At 39.9% G+C, this 21524-nt stretch overlaps 1 protein-coding gene across 22 annotated transcripts in view; it reads right to left on the bottom strand.

Annotated features, from left to right (window-relative positions):
- Positions 1 to 21524, bottom strand: part of si:ch211-285f17.1 (sickle tail protein homolog) — a 106531-nt gene that overhangs the window by 16583 nt on the left and 68424 nt on the right. For 13 of the 22 annotated variants that reach the window (XM_017406493.3, XM_017406492.3, XM_017406496.3 and 10 more), the window contains exons 3-7: positions 13415 to 13495; positions 11879 to 12074; positions 7592 to 7790; positions 6378 to 6471; positions 778 to 1586 (exon numbers count right to left, since the gene is read on the bottom strand). In XM_017406493.3, coding sequence (XP_017261982.1) covers positions 778 to 1586; positions 6378 to 6471; positions 7592 to 7790; positions 11879 to 12074; positions 13415 to 13495 — 1379 coding nt within the window. Of the gene's footprint in view, positions 1 to 777; positions 1587 to 6377; positions 6472 to 7591; positions 7791 to 9145; positions 9294 to 11878; positions 12075 to 13414; positions 13496 to 17580; positions 17704 to 21524 lie in introns of those variants that run through there. The other 9 variants (XM_017406507.3, XM_017406488.3, XM_017406502.3 and 6 more) reach the window with 4 other exon arrangements.

Below are 21524 nucleotides of genomic sequence, written 5' to 3'. Positions count from 1 at the left end.
ATTTTTAGGAAGGATATGGGGCACGTTGAGGACACCGGACAGATTGAGGTCATCGCTGTGACACAAAGTCAATGTGATCACAATCATTCCTAGCCTCAGTGTCTCATAGTATTTTACAGGTAAATGATTATTCTATGAAAGCTACATGGAACTCTGTGGGACCATATTTATTTTGAGGATTAAAATTTGTCCCAAAGTGTTTTTAACTGAGGTTTTAAGTCTCGCAGGTGGACTAGGATGATCTGTTCGACTAATAGGGCAAACCTGGTCAATATTTTCTATGGTTTTTGGTATGTGCATATTCTTTGTCAACTCTCTTTACAGAAAGCCCAATTTTCTTGTCTATTAAGCAAGCATTCCTCTTGCTATTCAGCTGTGTTTATATATTGTTGATGGATCAATGTTCAAAGTAACACAAAGAAAATCTTTATTTTCTTGTTGGTAGCTTTGTCTACGTCCCGACAATCTAAGGTTATCAACATTTTGAAAGCAATGGTCAGCTTTGTGAAATATGTTTGTTTAGACAAACCATGCTGAAACGTAATATGTGGATTAGTCTACTGAACCTAATTTACAGGATTTAAAGTTGACAGACAATGATAGGACACATACTCTTGGTTTTGCTCATGGAGGATGAATTAGAGTCAGAACAGGCACAAGAGCTCAGCAACTCATGGTGAATGTAAAACTGGGATGCAGAATTAGTCCATGCTCCCATGCAGTGCTTTAATCCCACCCAAATTAATGTCTGTAGCATTCCGGTCCCCGGGTACTTACTGGTCACTTTGAGCTGAAAGGGGATTCTGGGAGTAACCCTGAGGGTCTGAAAGCACAGGTGAACCCACACTGTTCCTGGGCTTGGTCCCTGTAACTTCGTCCTTCCTGAAGGACTGTCGAACTGGTGAGCTTCTCTCCATGGGAACACCATGAGGCGGCACGCCGTGAGGTGGCAGACCATGAGGAGGCATGCCATGGATGTCAATCATTCGTACCTCAGTCATCCTGTGAGGGGATGGAGGAGGAGTCTTGGAACCCAGTGTAGGCAGTTGGCTGTTTCTTGACTTCTGTCTGTACAGAGAAGGGTGATCCACAGTGTCTGTGGGACTGGGCCCACCATAAGAGCTTGTGGAGCGGATGGATGCACGGTGAAATGTCCCCATGCCGTGTTCTGGACCATCAAGCCCAGGGCTTGGGTGTGGTCCGTGGGCAGTAGCAATCCCGATTCTCCCCTCTTGGAGCAGATATGGATCTGCATACAACCCCTCATTCCCTCTGGCTAGACTGTGGCTCTTCGCACCCAGGTTTTCATCTGGCTTGACGTCTCGTCTCTCAAGTATAGCGCTAGAACAAGGAGAGTTGGAACGGGCCGGAGGATTGGCATTAGACAGTCTATCTCTTGGGATAGTGGCACTCCCAGGTACAGAGTTCTGTCGAGGGCCAAATGGGATTCTAGAGGGTGACGGGGGCATGGAGTGGGGAGTTGGAGGGAGTGCTCCCTGCATGAGATGGTGTGAGGGGGGACCCATGGGTGGATGTCTTAGAGGGTGCTGACCATCACGAGCAGCATGTGCCATCTCGCTGTGCATCTGGAAAAAACACAAGTATGCAAAATATTATAATTCCTAATTATATTATACAGAGTAAGACTAACACTTTTAACAAAATTACTTAAAACAACATATATTAGACTTATTCTCTTGAGACATAGCTAATATTTTTTACTTCTGTATCTTGTGTACCAGCACTGAAGTTGCCTTGAAACAAAAACATCCATTTAACCCAGTTTATAATGTTGCTTTTCAAAAGAAAACACATCGTCAGCACACTTTGCAGAAAGAGAAAGTAGTTACTTGGAAGGCTACGTACACAAGGTACACAGTATTTACTGGATATTATGCCCACAGGCCTTTACAAAACAATATCACAGACTCACGACAACAAGATTCTTTGTTTGGCTCAAGGTTCTTAAGGGTTTGCTTTTTATATCTAAGATGATTTTTTTCCCAGCTTTAAATAAACTTGCTCTACTGAAGATAAGACTGTGGCTTTCTTAAAAAATGCATCCCCAGGGTTAGACTGCAGCTGGTTAATTTGCAACAAGAGCTCTCTAACTTTGTCTCTTTAGCCAGTCTGCTATATTTTTTCACTGATTGTTAACCCAAAAGAACTACGAATGGTTTGTATACAATAACAATAGTGGCCTCCTAAGGTAAGGAAGTATGATAAGGAAAATATGGCATACAAATTTTATTAAAACCACTAAATGTGGTGAAAGTCTTAAAGATTTGCAGCAAATGTTAACGTGGTAAGCCATCAGCTACGTGTTTTCACAATCACTTTCAACATGTTTGATCACATTTTTTTATTAGTTTTTATTAGTTTTTTTTATTAGCTTTGAAGCACTTCCTTTACTTGTATTTCAATATCCCGGAAAAAGCAAAACGTAAATGTTTTGAACATTTTGTTCCCACACCCAGTAGAGCTGCTGTTCCAGAAAACACTTAACAGCAAAGCCTAGCTAAGAGGTATAAAGTACAATTAAAGCAACAAAGTTTTCCATTTGCAGATTGGGTTGCCTTTTCAGAAAACTAAAAGTTAACTGGAACAACTGAAACAGGGATAAACCCTAGGATCTGTGATATGCTGTGTACGATAACACTGTGCAGGAGGGCGTCACGTGTAGAGCTGAATCCAATCCATTTGCCTTCCTGTCAAATAAACAAGTTATTGTTTCACCACAGCATGACTCACAGGCTACACCTTGTCGTCAAGACAAGTCATAAAAAAAAAGGTAATGCAAGCTTTCTTAAAAACTTCAGGCACACTTCTTTACTGTCTTTGTCCTCGTTTTGCCAAGTGCCAAAACAGATTATCGTTGTGAAAAGGATAATAATGTGGGTGTGACTGTTACGTGTGCAAAAGCATGTGGGGTTGCATGGACTGGAAAACAACAATTGCTCAGGGTGTACAGTAACAAAGGTTCGTGCTTGGCTGTGATAATAGGGAGAAAAACACGTTTGCAGTGAAAGTTCACACAGTCCACAAATAGCCCTACACTATGTCTGACGAAGCAGCGAAAGGCTTTAAAGGGAATCCAAAAAGCACAGTGTCGCTGCAGAACATTGAGGTAAATGGTTCACACCTATAAAGCACCATTTTAACCTCTTCAGGTTACCTCTCCATTCACAAAGATATTCATGCAGTGCTTTCTATTATATATTTTGCCCAGCACTTTTATATCCTCACTATTACACCAATAAGCATATTGGGGCAGTGGAGGGTTCAATGACTTGCCCGAGGGCACTTCGGCACATTGCAGGGGCTGGGGCTCAAACTTCTGCTCCCTTGACTGAAAGATGACCTCCTTACCACTGGGTCAGAACCAACCCAATTTATCAAACTCAACTTCAACTAATAAAGACGCCAACATTTTCTAACAAAAGCTTCACTTTCATGAACATTTCACATCCGTGATTGCTTTTCCCATTCCAAGCGAGCCATTTCAAAACAGTCTGAGCCCATCACAACCCAAAACATATGTTTCATCTTGTTGAGATGATAAAAAAAAAGAAGCCAAAGACTCTTGAAAAACAAGCATAAGAGTTACCGTATCAGACCAGTGTGAAGCCGTGTCAAACACATCTGTGTAAGTTTGACACACAGGCTTATTTTTCCACCGTGATCTTAAGCCCTCAATAATAGGGGCGTCCTGTTTGATTTGTGTGCACAAAGTTGCTTCAATCTCTTGCTGTGTCAGCAGTGGATAAGGTTTCTAAACTGATTCACAAACTGCAGGACCCCAGCGTGAGCCAAGCTAAACAGATAAGGAGCTGTGCTGTGAAGTTAATACAGAAGTGTGCAAACATTTAAAGAGCTTGTTTGGCTCAGTGTACTATGCATGAATGTGTGCATAATAGCATTTCTGATTTAAAAACCAAGGGAGACAAATATTACTTTTTTTGTTTAACAAAATCTAAAAATTGGATGAACTGCTTTTGAGCGGAACAGATGAGAAGCTGGCCAATAACTAAACTCCTGTTTACAAAATACCCTTTTTTGTTTTGTGCACATAACATAACTTCTGACAGCCACTATTGATGACTATTGAAGCCCGAAAGGATCTTGCCACTGCTTTGCAATCCATGAGAGAACTACAAATATGTATTTCTGCTTTGCTGCTGAATAAAATAAAGAAAAATTAGAAAATGCAAGTAAATACCTAACAGTTATCGTGCACCGCACATTTGTCCACCTTGCACCTATCAGTTACAGACATAAAACCAGGTTTGATAACCACAGACAGCCTAGTTTGGGCTTCTCTGGCCAGAAAACGTAAATCAACAACAGACATGAGTGTGGTATAAGATCTGGGACCAGGCATTCCTGCAAGTCAAGAGAACGCTCTGAAGTCCACAGAACACCTTCACTAAAAAGTATTTGACTTGCTGCTCATTACTTTATAGCACTGCCCGTATTATTTAAGTATAATTTCTAAATTTCAAAATGTAAAGCTGGCTGTCTTCAGGAGTCAATGCAGCCCCACCCTGACTGTTTTCACTATGCTACATGCCTGCCTCTTGCAGTATCTCTTACAACCAGTGGGTTAACGTTGGCTGTGCATTTCTGCTTGTAATTTTTAAACCATGTATCCCATTTTGAAAGTCAAGGCACATTTTGATTCCACATTGTTTTACAATCTTTACCAATGTTGGCACAGTTGTCGTGCGGACTTCAAATTTTCACAAAATCAGGCAGTCACTGTGTCAGCTCCATAAATGCCCACTTGAGCTGGCTTTGTAAACGAATCAGTCCTCAAAGAAAGCCACGTTCAAATAACTAAATGAAGAGCAGAAACAGAATGTTTTTAAAGAGAAAAAAAAGGATAATTTGCCCTGTGATTACAACAATGTCCAAAGAGAAACTTTTCATTACTTTAAAACCTAAACTTACAGACTGGTGTGGTTAGAGCATCATTAATAATCGAGTATAGACTTTTCTCTTATGTTTGCAAAAATCAAAATCCCAAAACCCCCCAAAAAACCAAAGATGGTGACAACTTAATGCTGACCAAAACTTTCAACCACAGCGGGTTGAACATTTTTTGAGGTTTTCCAAACAGTTTGTCCAATCAAAACCATTGGTAACGTTAAACCGAGTGAGCCCACTTCACTGCAACTGTTTATTTCATTTTCCAAACCTGGTGTTTGGATTCAACAACTTTTGAGTCTTTTAATCACTTGTGGGAGTCTAATCAGTGCTTACAGGCTTACTTTTAACTTGATCATATCTAGTTGCTATGGAGACAGTGACTAGGTTAACCTCTCGGCTGCTTCATCAGTGCTTGCAGCTGCATTTATTTAAAAGATTTTGACAAAAACTACTCTATATAGCTATCAACATTTTTTTAAGGGGAACATAAAACATAAACTAAATCTTCACAATCACTTTGACATCTGCAAAGAACAGTTTTCATTGCCTTTGGCTCTAAAATGGTAAAACATGTCAATATGTTAATATTTAAATGCAAAAATACTCAACACTTTCAGCTAAAGCAGTGTTAGTTTGAAATAATACAACAAATGAGAATAAACAAATTTCATATTATCTACGTTTAACCTCCATATCTCAAGGCCTTGTGTAAACTTTGTGCTTGCGTTAATTGCTTGTTGGTTAAACAGTGACTGCATGTGTTGTTTGATGTCTGTTACGTAATGCTGAAAAAATTCACAGCTATTGCTCAAGAATAAAAAAAGCTGCATTGTGTTTTTATGCTCAGTTCTTCTTATCCAGTTTTTCTTTGGTATTTAAAACTGCTAAATGCACAACCAGTGCTTTAAAACACAATTCGAACAGTTACGATTCTACGATTTTGTTTTAGAACGATATTTGCAAAACCTGCTGTAATTCTTTCGCAGGCCAAAAGAAACAGCAAAGTTAGATAAAGGGTCATGCAGAATGGAGAGACCGATTTGAAGACAGAACACTGAAGGAAAGGGATTTTTGAATTTTACTTTTGTTACATTAACAGAAAATAAACAGAATTAGAAAAAAATGATTAGAATTTTTATTGGAGGAAGCAGGGGGTTTTAAGAGGAATAGTCATAAGAACTGAGTTGAATTATCCCTTAAAAAGCGGCAGCAGACCGTGCAGGGGAGACCCAAAGGTAGGCCCCCGGGAGAACAATAAGACCCCCCTCTTTTAGCAGATTAACAAGAGGCAGGGGGACATTCCTTCCCTCAACTGCAAACAGGATGTGAGAAGAAAAAGAACTGGAGGCAGGGCTCTATTTTAATTGCAACAAATCTATTCATGTCCCCACAGCTGCTGCTGCTGAGACATTTTTTCACTGCTGTGTAAGCAACGGCCACACACTCACCCTGGCATCCCCGTTGGCAGGTCGGGGCCCATGGCTGAATGCCTGTGCTGGGTCTTTGTGGTACACCTTCAGGCAGGAGTGGTCTGTAATGTTCCTGTGCGAAAAGAAAGTGTTCGGTTGTAAGAAAGCAGCCCAGGCATCTCCGTCGGAGAACGGTCGATCCTGTCTCAGCCTGGATCTCTTTAGCACTTCAGCCAGGGGCACATACCCCGACACTGGCTCTGAAAACCTTCCGTTTTGTGACATTTTCTCTAAATCCTAAAAGTCTAGGAAGAAAAAAATCCTAAAAGCTTCCTGAAACGTGGTTCCGCTAACAAGTGACAAACAGGTCTGTTATTCCCATGTCTACATCTCACTCTCTATTGCACTCTGAACACTCACTTAAAGTGTCACAAGATCAGTGTTTATAACCCTAATAAAGAATTAGTCACAAAGTACACACCTTACCTGAGCAGGAATTCTAGGGACAAAAGGAGCAAAGTTTCTTTTTGAATCAAAGGGTTGTTGTTTTTTCCCTCTTTATTTCATCAATACACGAGCTCTGCAGTATTATCAATAAATTATTCAAGAGAATACCAAACCAGGGAACAAGGCACAAAAAGAAGAAAAACAAAAGGCTGTGAGCTAGACTCTGCGTTGCTACGCTTCTAAATGCTGCAGCACACACAACACGGTGCTTAGAAAATTATATTCCTAAAAGTAGAAAGAAACGAAGCTCACACAGCTGAAAGTTTGCAGAATGAAACTTTTACCACGTAAGAGAAGACGGTAAAAAAGGAAAGCCATGAACATTTTGAGTTACATTAAGTTTGAGTGTTTTAGAGACATGCTCCCAAACAGCTCAGACTCCAAATAACTTCCTTTCTAACATGGAGGGGAAGAGGATGTGAGTTTTCCTGACCAGAAACATTTCCTGTTCAGGGAAAGCTTGCACAAAGGGGTCAAATATTAGACCGGACCTGCAGAGAGGACACTTTGGTGTGATGGATTTCTAGGATAATACTAGGTCGGTTTCCTTAAATACTTTTATTGTGAAACAACTTCCATTATTCTAGTAGTAATGACAGGAGAATAGACAGGACTTTTAAAAAAAAACAGACAATTTTCTTTTTTTTTTTTTTTTACATAGCTTAGATGTCTTTTTTATTCATTTATCTGGTTTGTGCATAGCTGCCATTCCTTTTTCTGAATTCTACACACAAACATATTTTTACCTGACATCCGCAAGTTCGTAGTACATGTTCCTCATGTCGTCTTTGACGTAGATGGCAACGCTGGGCGACTCCAGCATCTTCATGGTGAGCTGCTGCGGGAAGGCACTGACGAACAGAGCTCTGATGGTGTCGATGCTGGTGATCTCATTGGGCATGCGGATCTGTTTGGTCTCGTCACCGTACTGCAGGTAAAGAACACCTAAGGACAGACAAAGAGTGTTTTGGCTGAAGTGAGAGTTTACACAACTTTGCAATGACAGCAATGTAATTTCCATATATGCGTCATTTGATTCGTCTCGAACGCTTCGAAGCCAATGGTTTTGACTCAGACTTGTTTACAGTTTTATTGTGTTTACACTTTATACTTAGAGATCTGTTTGCAGGAGAAGTATTACCGCAGTCAACTCCTGTCAGTGCTGGAAATCAACATGCTTTTTGTTATTAACTAATGAAAAAAAACAAAAAAACATTTCTTGATAATAATGTAGTGAATTGGCGCTGGAGTAGAGAGCAAAGCTGTGTGCTCAGGGTGGAACAGTAAATGCTGCGAATCAAAGAGACCAAAGCTTGAACCTCTGAACCCTGGGTGTGGCTTCTGTACTGTGTTTTAGAAAAACAGATGTCTCTCCCACAAAATTTATGAACACGCCTACCCTGCACTTGTATAAACAGTGCCAGGGAAGGAAAAACAAGCTCACTTGTGTTAGAATTCAAATGGTACAGATTTTTTATTTTTTTTCCCCGGCAGTGGCAACATTAGAACTTCCTCAAATTGTGTAATTGGTTAAATAAGTGAAATCAAATATGGTTGATTTTATCCAAAAAAAATCACTCCCAACATGCAGAGGATATTTCAAAGTCTCGGTTGCATTTTTCCAGTAAAAATAACTCTGTTTAAGGTATGCAGGCATGATTTTACTTGGTGTAAGCTTCTTAAAAAAAAAAAACAAGCCAGTAAAAGCTAGCAGATGTTGGTGAAATATTATACAAGATTCCACACGCTTCACCAGACAGCGAAGGCAAAGCCAAGAAATAAAAATGCTGAGTCTCGCCACTGCACTTTCAGGTCTCTCCGGGTTCCCCGACAAAGTGCCCGTTTGGACGAAACATCTCTCTTCTCTATGAGATCAGTTACAGTAACTGTTGGCGAGCTTTCATCCAGATGTTAGCAAGTAAAACAAAAAAGTTTAGACGACAAAGTGGCAATGATTAAACATGCTTTATGGGGATTTCCTTGGCTTTGCAACAACAAAGTTTAATGTGCAAGCTATAACTAGAAGTGATGGTGTTACATCACTAAGTGCCTGGTTTTGCACTCAGGAAGCAAATGGCTCGTGGGTTTTGTAACCAAATGGCCACGGCTTAGAAAACCTGTTAGGTTTTCACATTTGTCCAGTAAGATACTAAAATAAAAAATAAACACTGCCATCCTTTCGCTCCATTTCAACTATTACGAATTTGAAGTTGCAACAACTAATAAGCAAAACACTACATTACAGTAGTATAAAATACAGTGTAATTAAAAATAAGCTCTTAAACAAATGTTATACTCACATTAGGGGCTCCTTTTGTCTGTTTCTTATGAAAAAGAAAAGACTAGGCTGCAGCTCCTGCAGCACGAGACGAGGACACAAGGAATCCCCAAATGTCCGTTGGGACCAAGTGAGGCATGTGCTTTTGCCTCTGTGCGCATGCATGTGTGTGAAACACTGTGGGAGGGAGGTGGCTGTAAAGTGGTGCCCCCCGTTTTTTTTTTCCTCCTCCCCTTCATCACACCATAACCCCCCACTGTCCCGACGCTTTGTCCTGATGTTGTTGATGGAAAAAGGGAGAGTAAAATCGTGCGCGTCACTCCGTGTGCATCCAAATGTAATTTTGTTTTTCCGAAGTTCACTGGTTGGGTTCTTTGTTTGCAATTTTCGTTTCGTAAATAGGTTTTGTTGCACTAAAGGCACCAGAAAGAATGAAAAAGAGACACCCCGGGGTTCGTTCCTTTTCAACTTGATCTCAAGGTATTCCAGCTCCTTTCATCCAAAAGCAAATGCCTTGGTGAGCTGTGAGCTGAGATCGAAGGAAATCCTCTGAAAAAATTTACACGCTGCAAACTTTTTTGGGAAACTTTGCAAACTCTTTGCAGCAATGCAGCAACCTATCAGCACACTGAACGGCCTTGTATGTAAGCATGCATATTATACAAACAACATTTTTAGTTATCAGCTATCACCTACAAAATATCATGCAACTCTGTAAGTGTAAGTTTAATGTAATGTGAATTTTTACTTGTGTTGTAGTAAAGAAGTGTACAGAACAGTTGATGTATTTCTATTCAATGAAGTAAATTCAGAGCAAAATCCATTTATTGATTCAAAGCGAATAAATTAGGTTTCCTTGTGTTATCTAAAGGTGGCACCTTAAACTTTGCTTTGCTGCATTAAACAGAGTCATGGTAGCAAACTGGAAACAAAACCTTAAGTAAGAAAACTTGAGCTTAACCATTTGATTTGGGCACATAAATCAGAAAAAATCGAACTAAGTTGTAAAGACTCTTGTTTTGCTATACTGTGGGTTGTTTTTGTGCCATATCATGAGAATGTTTGCTACGTTAATATTGATTTACAATCTGAACATTTTAAAAATTAAAAATTAAAAAAACAAGCAGGGGGAAAAGAGCCAGAGTCAATCCTTGATGCAGTCCCACCTCCACACTGAAGCTATCTGTCACTCCTATAGCGCACCTCACCACTGTCCTGCTGTCCTCATACATGTCCTGGACCAGTCTGACATACTTCTCCAGATTTCCTCAAACAACATGCCATTTATATGAGTTTTATTTAGGTTAAATCAAAATTATGGTAAAATCATCTTTAAATAATATAGCATAGCATAGATATTATGCTATGCATGTCACCTATAACATAGGTGACATCATTTTGTAATTAACAACTATAGTCAGAGCTCATATCAAAGCTAAACACACTGTATAAAAAGAATGAGGTTCAACACATTCAGATTCTGTAAAAGACTGTACACCAAAGCTAACAACTTCATATTCATTTCATATTTATATTTACATAAAGTTTCTCTTGGCTAAAAGTTAGGTTTTCAACCTTCTTGTCAACACTGTTTTTATTCTTTATATTTAAGACATACAGTAGCCAGCCATAGCACCATCAGCCATAAATACTATGGCTTGAGATTTCTAAATCAGCAAAACATTAGTTACAACCTTAAATATACAAAGTCAGAAAACTTATACAATTGTGAAAGCATTGGATAAAGCAATCCTGTGTTGTTCTACAACTTACTGAACTAAAAAGCTACCATGCTACATAAAAAGCTAGGTAGAAAAGATTTTTGGTGTGTTTTGCTCCTACATGCACTTTTTGAAGTTTGTGGCATGAAATTAGATGCTGTAGGCCCTCGTGTCATACCTAAAGAAGCCAAGTCTTACAGTAGTGGATGCAGTTGCTGTACAAGAGCACAATATTCTGCTGCATTCATTTGGAAGACGAGCATCAACTTAGTCTAGTAACAGGCAATTTTGTTACAAAGGTAATGATAAAGACTGATATTGTTGTAAAGGGAGACGTCACAGGTATGTCATCACAGAGTGTGTCATTCAAATTTGTTTTCTTACACACGTCTTTAAAATATAAATACAGAGAATATATATATATATATATAATAATAAAAACCTTATAAGTAAATATGAACATGGTTTTATTTAGTTGCAGCAAAGCTTGTATAACTGTTGGCAGGCAGACATGAAGGCAAAAAGATTTGAATAAACCTCTGTTCACTAAATGGGAAGCTGAGGCATCATAGCTCATTCCTTATTAAGACTGAGAGAGTATTTTTGTGGCAGAAACTTTCAACAGAAATGAGCTGGATCCAACGCTGTATAATGTGACTTTAAGAGATTGAAAGAATCTCAAGAAATCTTTATGCACAAGGGGCAAGGCTAAAATCCAGCACAGAGGAGCTGTGATCTTCAGGCCCTTAGGCAGCACTGCCTAAAAATATACAATTCAATGAACAAATTAGTGCAAGGCTCGGGAACATTTCTGACAACCACTGTCATAGTGCTCATAGCTGCAGCCACAAATGTTTAAATAAAATCAAGAAAGGTCACCACCCTTTCTATGCTTGAGTTTGTCTGAGGTTTCTTTTAGTTTCTTTCAGGAAAGCGCCTGTTTATCTTAGCAATGCAAATATTTTACACTTCATTCTAAAATGATCTGAAAATATATATAACCAGCAACAGAAAAAACCTAATAAACAGCATACCTAGTGAGCGATCTTTTGTTTGGTTGGTTGATCGAACAACAGGCAGGCTGGCACGGACCCGGCTGCCCCTGGTGAAGGCTGTGGGTGCGTCAGCCTCAGACATGGTGTCCAATGATTCTACGGAGGCCAGGGATAGGTGGTCGACCTGGTCGCCGACACTCGGCTGGGGGCTGGGGCCGTGCTTTGGACTTCTGCTCTGGAGGGGGGGCAAAAAGATACAACACAGTGAGGGCTGAGAACATGAACGCTTTGTTTACACAGTGACACTGTACCTGCAAGAACTTTCTGATCTTAAAATGACATTAAAATGTTCAAATTTTACTCTTCGTGTCTTACATTCTTTAGAAAACCATACAGTTAGTGACTATGTAGCATTCGTTATTAAACCCAGCAATGCAGAATCAAAAGAGGCATAAAGTGGGTATGGGTTGGCAGCGTTGATACGGAGTAATGCACAAATGTGTGTTGGACATCTTCCATTGTAAATTTTGCAGCCAGCTGGTGGCACAGACAGCCTGTCATAACAATATCACATCGTGGAGCCGTGAAACTAACTAACCCTTTCATATGCTGACCATTACAGCACTTTTAACTTTGCTTGGCAGGGAGTTGCCGCCAACCCTTTAGGCGCCTCGGTCCTTTCACAAATCACACTGAGACGGCTTTTGGTTTGAAGTGCTTGGCGAAGGGAGCTATAGACTCTGTCATGTGCTTTGTAAATCAAAGATACCTTTCATGTTGACTCTAAGGTTCACTCATGCTCAACAATAAAAGAAAACCCAAACCAAAGTCATGCAAATGTGCAAAAATGTGTTTTTTTTCCTGGATGGATGTTCACACGTCAGTGTCATACAAACACTTCCCTAAGCGTTCCCACCTGAACATCACTGTACTTTAAGAATCAGTCATAATTTAATTGTACTACAAGAGTCTATACTTCAAGATTTTATGTGCCTTCATGTGTTGTGTAAAGATTGGAAGACAGAAAACAAACTATAATGTGGATTGTCAAGTATTTAAAGTTCTTTAAAAGTGTTGAGGAATAATGAAATGTCATTTAGGATCAGCTCTCCTTATTGTGTTCTACGATAAGGCATGACAACTGTAAGGTAATATGCCACTCAGACATAAGGCAGAACTGTAACTAAGGGGCCAGAAAGTGCTAATGAAAAGCTGTTATAAAACACTCTTCTTCTCTAGCACCAATTTGGGGCTGCGAAGCTAATGGCAGATGGAGACACAAGGCAAGGCCCATGAGGTTATCCAACACACCTGCGTGCACATGCTGCTGCTCTCACATACTCGTACACAGACACAAACAATGAAACTCCTATAATAAGGTTGCTACTTTGGAAGTTTTTGTGGCCAGAGCTGGTAGGATGGTAGGCACAAACAGAGCAAACAGTGAGGCACCCAGGAGCACAAGTGTTGGGAACATGATTACACAGCAGGCACTAGTAAGAATATAGCCAAACACACACATACACACTGACACACTAACCAGAATGATGCAGATAAGATAAAAGGCCAACTAACTCTGTGGGGCAATTGGATTTTCATCAAATACCTCTGAATGTCAAGCTCAGAGTGAAGGGAGGCGAGCATGCCCTGTAAAGACTGATGGGAAGGGAAAAGAGGAGAAGAAGAGAAGAAAGAAACAAAAAGCACATTGCTAAGAAATGCCAGTGGGGGTGAGGGTGGGGGGTGGTTGGGATGGAAAAAGAGATGTTCAACAAAGAAAAAAAAGAAGAGAACCATGGAAACAAATCAATGTCAACAGCAGACCAAATAAAGCAAGAAAGAGACAGGAAGGATGACCTGGATGCAAAGAAATGAAGAGATTAACAGCAAATTGGATTTACTTTAAAATCAATTCCACTAAAATACGCTTAAGCTGAATGTAATCAAGAATTCAAAATAAGGAGTAAAAATGTGCTTTTTACATTGGTAACGCATGGTGATAGTCACCTTATAAAACCCAGAGGTCACATGGAGTTAGCATGTAACCTGAAACCAAACATGTGTTGGGAATTTAATCGGAACACTGAATGATTTATAAGCTTATTTGGTGATGGTGGGTCCAAACAGCCCTCCCACACTGCTGCTCTAACTTCTCACATGCTACTGTTTTCCCCACGGGAGTGCTGGATTGTACCAAACCACTCAGTCACCTGTAGGCTCTAATCAAGTCAACATGGTCTGTCAGCGTAATCTGATATTTTGCTGAAACTCTCAAGTCGTCGAAGACGAAGGAACCTATTTAGCAGTTAGTTTAATATATTTTTTATGAAGAAAAACACAGCTGAAGACAGTAAACTGTCAGTGACAAGACAGGGCCTTATGACTCATAAAAGAAGTTCATAAATACAGAAATAATTTTGCATGACGTCTAAGGTGCATTCAAATACTTGGTCATAAAGATGCATATTTTTGTCCAACTACATTTTGAGCTTTACTCTCCAGCTCTCTCCTCGTTTACAAATATGATCATTTCTGGACCTCATATTGCCGAACTTAAAAGTTCAAAATCACAATTGAAACATAAACTTGTGACATACTTGTGGCTATGTTCAAAAGCCTAAGTGTAAAGAGCAGATAAACGACTGCCTTTCCTCTGGCTGAATTTGGCATTTGAAAAAGATAGAGTATGCTTTTCAAAATGAAGGCGACTGCAAACGAAGGCGACTCCATCTCTCATTGGAAGGGGGTAATTAGGTGAAACCTCTCCACAAGACTTCACATGTGACAAATGAAGTGTCCTCTCAAAAACAGTTTAGTTCACATAAGCCTCTGTCGCACGTTTCCTCCTTTTTTTTTTTTCAAGCACGCACAAGTCTATCATCAGACACTGCTTACAGCTGCTCGTACCAAAGTGTTTGCACCCGTGATACTTCTGTCCCACATAACCCCTTCCTGTTTTGAGGTCCAGATATGAAAGCCGCAGGCGAACCACTGATTACTACTGTAAAACCTGCTTCGACCTGTTTGCACCTACAGTAAATTCCACACCAGTGATTTCCCACACTTCAGTCAAAACGGAGCAGCCTGCGATTCTCTTTTTACGCCACATTGGCTCTGACAGTAATGATGAATGTGAAACCAAGACACTGACATTAGCTTACGCGCAGGAATACGAAAAGCTACAAAGGCATCAAACGAGCCCCTCGGAACGGAACGTGTCTGGAAAATAAAGCTTGAACATGTCAAAAATAAATAAATCAGAAAACGTTGATTCCAGAGACGGTGGGTTGTCTGTGGACAGCCACAGCCAGTGCCAGTGGGCTGTTATTATAAGACCTGTGTCAAATAGTCACTGTGATTAGAGCAGGTCCAGAAATAACTCTGTGCCTAATCAAAATTCTCATGTGGTGCAGCTTATAGATGAAAACATGACTATTGTAGCAAACCTCTTCCTCAGGTCATCAGGTTCTTAGTCGCAGATTGACCTGAATACTATACTTGCGTGAGCTTTATGTGAAATGGCTGTCAAGACTAATGCAGTGTGGGCAAGCCATGATCAGGCAAACAGCCACAGTTGTTAAGAAAAGAGATGCAAGTTTGGATGCAGTTTCTTCGTGCTCTGTCAGTTCGTGTATGTGTGTGTGTGTTTGAGAGGCAGTAAAAGAGGGATATAAAGAACGACGGGGTACGTGCATGAGTGAGTCAGGCCATTGTTCCAGAAAATCTGACCCAAACCCAGGACATCCTCCAAACATTTATGCAACAGTGGTTTGAAAAACAATCTGCTGTCATCACAATGAAGGCTAAGGTCTGTGTCTCTGGATAATACTCAAACTGAACAGGTCAGGGCTCCTACATGTGATAAACAATGTCTTCCATAGCCAACATTTCCATCATCCCACTCTATTTCCATGTCATGAGCATGACTGTACATTTTAATTGCTTTTCCTTGCAACCTGTCACTTGTCCCAGGTCTTTAAAAAGCTCTTTAAAGCAAAGGGACAATGTTTATGATTTCACAAAGCAAGGTAGATGAAGTTATATCATGCTACCCCCGTCTTGGCTCCTGTCAGACACGTTGCCATGCGGAACGGAGCTGGAGCGATTAAAGTAAATTACGATTGTTAAGAATAATGGCAGATCCCATCAGGAGCCTGCTGTGTCACTCATAGAGATTTAAGTATAGACATAACCTGAAAAGCTGTCGTTGGCACCTGCTGCCAGTCCACACAAAGCCTACTGATTGGTGACTACTTCCTTACATAATCAACATAATAACTTTCACATAACATAGCCTACTTTTTACTTTAACAAGGGGACACATGTGCAACATCTTTCCAAGTGACCTTGCTCACCTTTTGGCTATCAAGTATTAGTGATCATTAACAAATGCTACACTTCAGGTTCCGCCAGTCATCCCAGGAAAATGAGGGCAGTTTCACCTGACGATGTTTTTATCTACAACAGCCACTATTGTCTGGGTACAAAAGCACACATTCACACAATGTTTCCTACGCACACATTCACAGCAAACACAAAGTAAGCAAACAAAAAAAAGAAAAAACAGGTTTTATTCACCCTTGCTACATTGTCTAGCTGGACATGAAAGAATAAATATAAGAAAAAGTTTGGAGGCTTGTACAGCTTTAAATGCAAACATGGTGAGCTTGACTTTCCACTTAAGATGCTAATTTGGCTCGAGCTCTGGGGAGTGGACGTATAGCTCACAGTAATTACAGGTCCTGATCTAAACGCGGAAAAAAAAAAAAACATGAACAGAAGACAGCGGCTTTAAAGAGTGTTGATGCTGTATCTTAATTTTGCTCATTGTGACGCATCGTTCTAATGAAAGTATAAAACTGATGAATCACAGCAGTGGAAAAATGCTCTTTTTGTTTCTGCCCCTGAGAAATAAATTGCTTCATAAAAACACACTTAGACAACATTTAACGAAACACAAGTTGGCTGAACATAATATGAGCCAAAATTCTGGGCTTCTGCTGTTCTACACAACTTTGAAGCACAAAGCCCTGCTGACTGGGGAGAGAGCATCAGCTTTTGTCTTCAACAGCCTAAAAACATTATATCAGAATCCCCCTGTCATCCATTCTCATTCAATGCAAACACATCCCTCTCCCGCTCCCTCCTCTGTTGCATTCCTCCTCTAATCCTTTTTGTCACGATCCCCACATGACCTTTCACAGATGGGCTTGTTTTTGTTAATTGGCATGTTAATTTAGATGATTTTATGGTAACTACAGCCAAAGTTGACAATGAGCAAAAAGTTCAACTCCAAATATTCCACTATCTACAACCAGATGAAAAAAAGAAAACAAAAATCATAAATGAAAAACAACAACAACCTGAACTCCTGTTAATAAATTATTACAACAGCAATAGAAATATAGAAACCTTTTATAAATCCAATCATGCAAATGGAATGCATGATCACAATGTAGACAATAATGTTTTGTTGCCAGATTCCTATCTCTTGTACAGCTTGTGACATCTTACACAACTCAGCAACACTGTGCAGTCGATTTTACCAACTTACACGTAGTCAAGGTTATCACCATTAGACATCAGACTTTGTTCAGAATGAGTAAATTTACTTTCTGCAAGCATTAGATGTTTTGAAGACTGATTCTGCTGTTTGTTTGTGTCTAAAAGTAAACGCGCAAGACACAATATGGCATTAGAAACAATTTAAGCACCAGAGATCTTAAACATGCACTATTTACCATTATTGACAGGTTTCAATAGTCCATCAGTGACTCCCTTGTAAGACTACAAACTCCCTGGTCTAAAGGAAACAGGGTGTCCTCCTCCAGTGTTATTGTTGAAGCACTAGATCCGACTAACTATCCTATCCTGCTCCCTTCTTCTGTTCTACCCCCCAGCGGATGCAGACACTGCCTCCCCACATCCCTAACAATCCAGCAGCACAATACAAACGCACACACACAATCCACACCAAGCTTACAGCAGGAGGAAGTCATTGTTTTTATGGTGAACTTTTACATTCAAGCTTCGTTGTGTGAGCCCGAGACTGTGTTAGACAATGGAGGACATCTGATCACGGCGCTCGAATGCCTCAGTTTCCGAGTTCTTGACAACTGCAATAGTCCAAACCTTCTTAAAGTTTCCATAAATATTGCAATGGCAAGGCCAGTTGAAATACAGCCACATTTTCCCCATTCTTCTCTCTATTCTGTGTGCTTTAGCATCTCATAGACTCATTTAAACCTGGTGTGGACATCAAGGGCAATGAGAGTGCATCAAATTGGCCCAACATAGTATTGTTATGAAGAGTGTGAATGCATGGAACTTGGGATATAAAAGCTTATGATTGATTGCAGTCCAAGCACTCCTTTGCACCATTCGTATTGCACATATTCACACTGCAATACTGATAAATTTTGAAACATAGTGCAGCCCCATACAGGGCTAAAAAAATACTTTCAGTCTCAAAATGACTGCTTCAACACTAATCCCTACATCCAGTCTGAGCTTCCAACTCATTGGCTCAGAGGTTATGACTAAAGACAAACAGATGACACTTGTGCCCCCAAGTAGATAAGACCCAACTCTACTCTGAGTGATCCTGGGAGGACATGCAAGAAAAACAAAGTGAGCTCTTACAAACACTTACCCACCCCTGTGAAATAAATGCAAGGTGGCCAATGGAATATGTTTGAGAAAAATCTGATTAATGTTTGAATACTGACAGGAACAATTTGTTTTGTGCAAAAAGCAGTGTTCCGCCTTAAGCCTTGCACCAAAGCCAAGTTATTTCATAAAATAACAAGTCCAGACTTAAACTAAAGCTGATAGTTCACCTACCTTTTATGCATGCAATGTTTTGCACACATCTCTGAATATGGTCACATTAACTCTACTTCTCACCCACTTACTCTCTCTCTTACCAAACAAATGCATGAGAACTGTTTGCTGCCGGCTGCAGAGGTTTGATGTGTTCAGACTTGCTCTTAAATATCAAGCGTGAGACTGAACACTTGGGGCACATCAGAACAGCGCAATACATGTTTCATTTACTCGCATAAACAGAATCCTTCAAAGCTGCGGGAAAAACGTTGTGTCTGTATCATCTATTGACCATGTCTTTATACAAACCAGTAACGTGTCCCGAGAGTAGCTCCCTCATGGAATTTGCAGGTTTAATTTGAGCCTCTCTGTGTGTGCATTCAGATCCTGTGGACATCAAAACAAAGACGGCTTTCTTCCCTTTTGGGACTCGGAATTCTGTATCCTCTACATTATGTTACAAACTCCGAAACTTACAATGGGGAGAAGAAAGGGTTTATAAAACACTGCTATACTAAAACCATTTTTTTTAAACCTTTTCTTTGTCTGTATGACAAAGAAAGCATTTCCACACGTTTTATGTCTCCCTGAAACCATCTTTCATAACAACTTAGCCATTCACAACTAATTAGCAAATCATCAAAGACCACACAGCTCCGTGGCAGCTAAGATTTATTATACCAATTCTACCAGAATCACAGTTTCTTGACATGTTTGTGCTTGTAGAAAAGAGGCATATAAACAGTAATAAGCTGAGGGTTTCATCGCCGATTAAGCATCACCGATCTGCGTCCATTTTTTTGTTTTGGTTTTACCGACATATGGTAACACGCAGTGTGCATCATCTGTTTCTGTTCCAATCTATCGCCTAATAAATAACATTAAGGCCTGTGGTGCTAAATTGCCATCAGGTTTTTCTTTCACTGATTTCCAGCCTCGTGCCTCACCGAGTATTGCAAATAGTTTAACTGACAATAAAGTAAAGCATCAATTAGTTGAATATGTGAAGACTTGTTTATGTAAAGTGTGAACCGCAGTTGAGGTTAAATTGTTATGATAGCCGTAGCAAATGCTCTATTTCTGTCAAACCAATAATTTATGGCACATTCCAATCGCTGCTAATACTTGGTGGATACTAGTTTCCTTAAATTCCAGGTGTTTTTTTTGTCGTCTATGTCATTATGTTTGGTGAAAGAAATACCTGCATGCTTGTTCGGTTGAGTGCAAATGTATTTTAAGCACCTCAAAAAGCAACTCATGAGACTGCACAATTCAGCTGCCATGCTCTCCGGTATTTCCTCCACACGCAGTGTGAAAATACCAGGGATCAGAAAATGGTTTAAACCAGATGCTTAGAGCTGGTGCTGTCAGCAGTAAAACCCTCCCGGTGCACCCTCCATCACTGGTTCTTCTTTTGAAGTGAGGCTCATACCTTCGGCTCAAGGCAGAGTCCAGATGTAAAAATTTGAGTAGTAAAGATAAAGATGAAAAAAAAAAAGGAAACTGCAACTCTTGCATAGCCAAAGTCAGTGGCTTGGAAATAACAACACAAAAGACTTGCAAGATTTTTATATAGTGTTCAGTAAGTGAGCACATTTAATCCTAAGAGACTAGTATTTGCTCAACAAGTGATACTTAATAAAGATAGTACTTGATGGAGAGAACTGTGATGGATATATAGGATTTCTGGAATTTATTTGAATTTTTATAGGACCTTTTAACTCAGCATTATTGACATGATTTAGAGCATAATTTTTTCTTCAAGCACCAAACAAATATCAAAAAACAACCCAACGGTTACATTCATTAATTACTATGCTAATAAAAGGCTAAATACCTTGCAATTTTAAACTGTAAGTTACAAAAAATACATTTTTAAGTTGTTAGATTTGACTTCTATTCATTTCATGTTTTGTTTTGTAAAAGCCCTGATTCTTGATGGCCTATAGAACTAAAACTTGGCTGTGCTTTTCCACTACGCCGTTATCAAAATAATATTTGTGCTGCACATTCGCAACAGCTGCTAGAATTTATTTTCTGCACAACTCTGTTATGACTTGATGACAAATATACAAATCTGAACATGTGATTATTAAAAAAGTGCTTCAAGCACAAGTTGTCCTAACCAGCAAAACATGAATGCTAAAACGCTGTCGTAATATTAATGCTTTTAAGTGGCACAAACTAGGAATTCATTAGTGGCAATAATCATACATTAAACTGCTTTTTTGCTACATAAATTAATTACCTGTCTGCCCTTTTTGCAAGAGTGTAGTTTATTAGATTAGTAGTACCTAAGACGGCAGACAGGCTGATAAAATGTGCCAAACAAAAATCTTCAGGTGAAACTTTCCAGGCGGGAGCTGCTATATTGACAAATGACCCTAATTGTTCTCAAAAGAATGAAAGGTCAAAAGGTAAAACGTGTCATTTTCCGTCAAGACGATTTGAACCTTTCAAGACGCTCACAACTACATGCCTCCTAGACGAAAAGAAAACAACATAACTGGAGATCACTGCTGTTGTTAACCTAAGCCAGAGGTAAGACAACTCTGTTTTGCTGCACGGAAGAGAAGAAAAGAGCTCAGACCTGATTAGCTGGTGTGATTAACGCACTGGCGTTGCATTTGAGACAGCGTGTAAAATTCTGTCTGGCTTGACTCATTATCGGCAGTGGTCAGTGGCAGGTCTGTCAGGGCCTTCTGTCAGAATGGCTTAACACCCCCACCCCCAACGACACTTGGGATTAGACACAGATTTGGCGCCACTCCATGGACCACTTGTCCACTCAGTTGGGGTTCTGCACCCCAAAACCCCCAACCCCAAGGTGTATAACCCCCACCCCCCCCCCCCCCCCCCC

This window comes from Kryptolebias marmoratus, linkage group LG21 (genome assembly GCF_001649575.2).
Source record: "Kryptolebias marmoratus isolate JLee-2015 linkage group LG21, ASM164957v2, whole genome shotgun sequence".
In the NCBI taxonomy this organism is placed as follows: Eukaryota; Metazoa; Chordata; class Actinopteri; order Cyprinodontiformes; family Rivulidae; genus Kryptolebias; species Kryptolebias marmoratus.
Note: the sequence above shows the minus strand (reverse complement) of the source record. Positions and strands in the feature narration are given on the sequence as shown.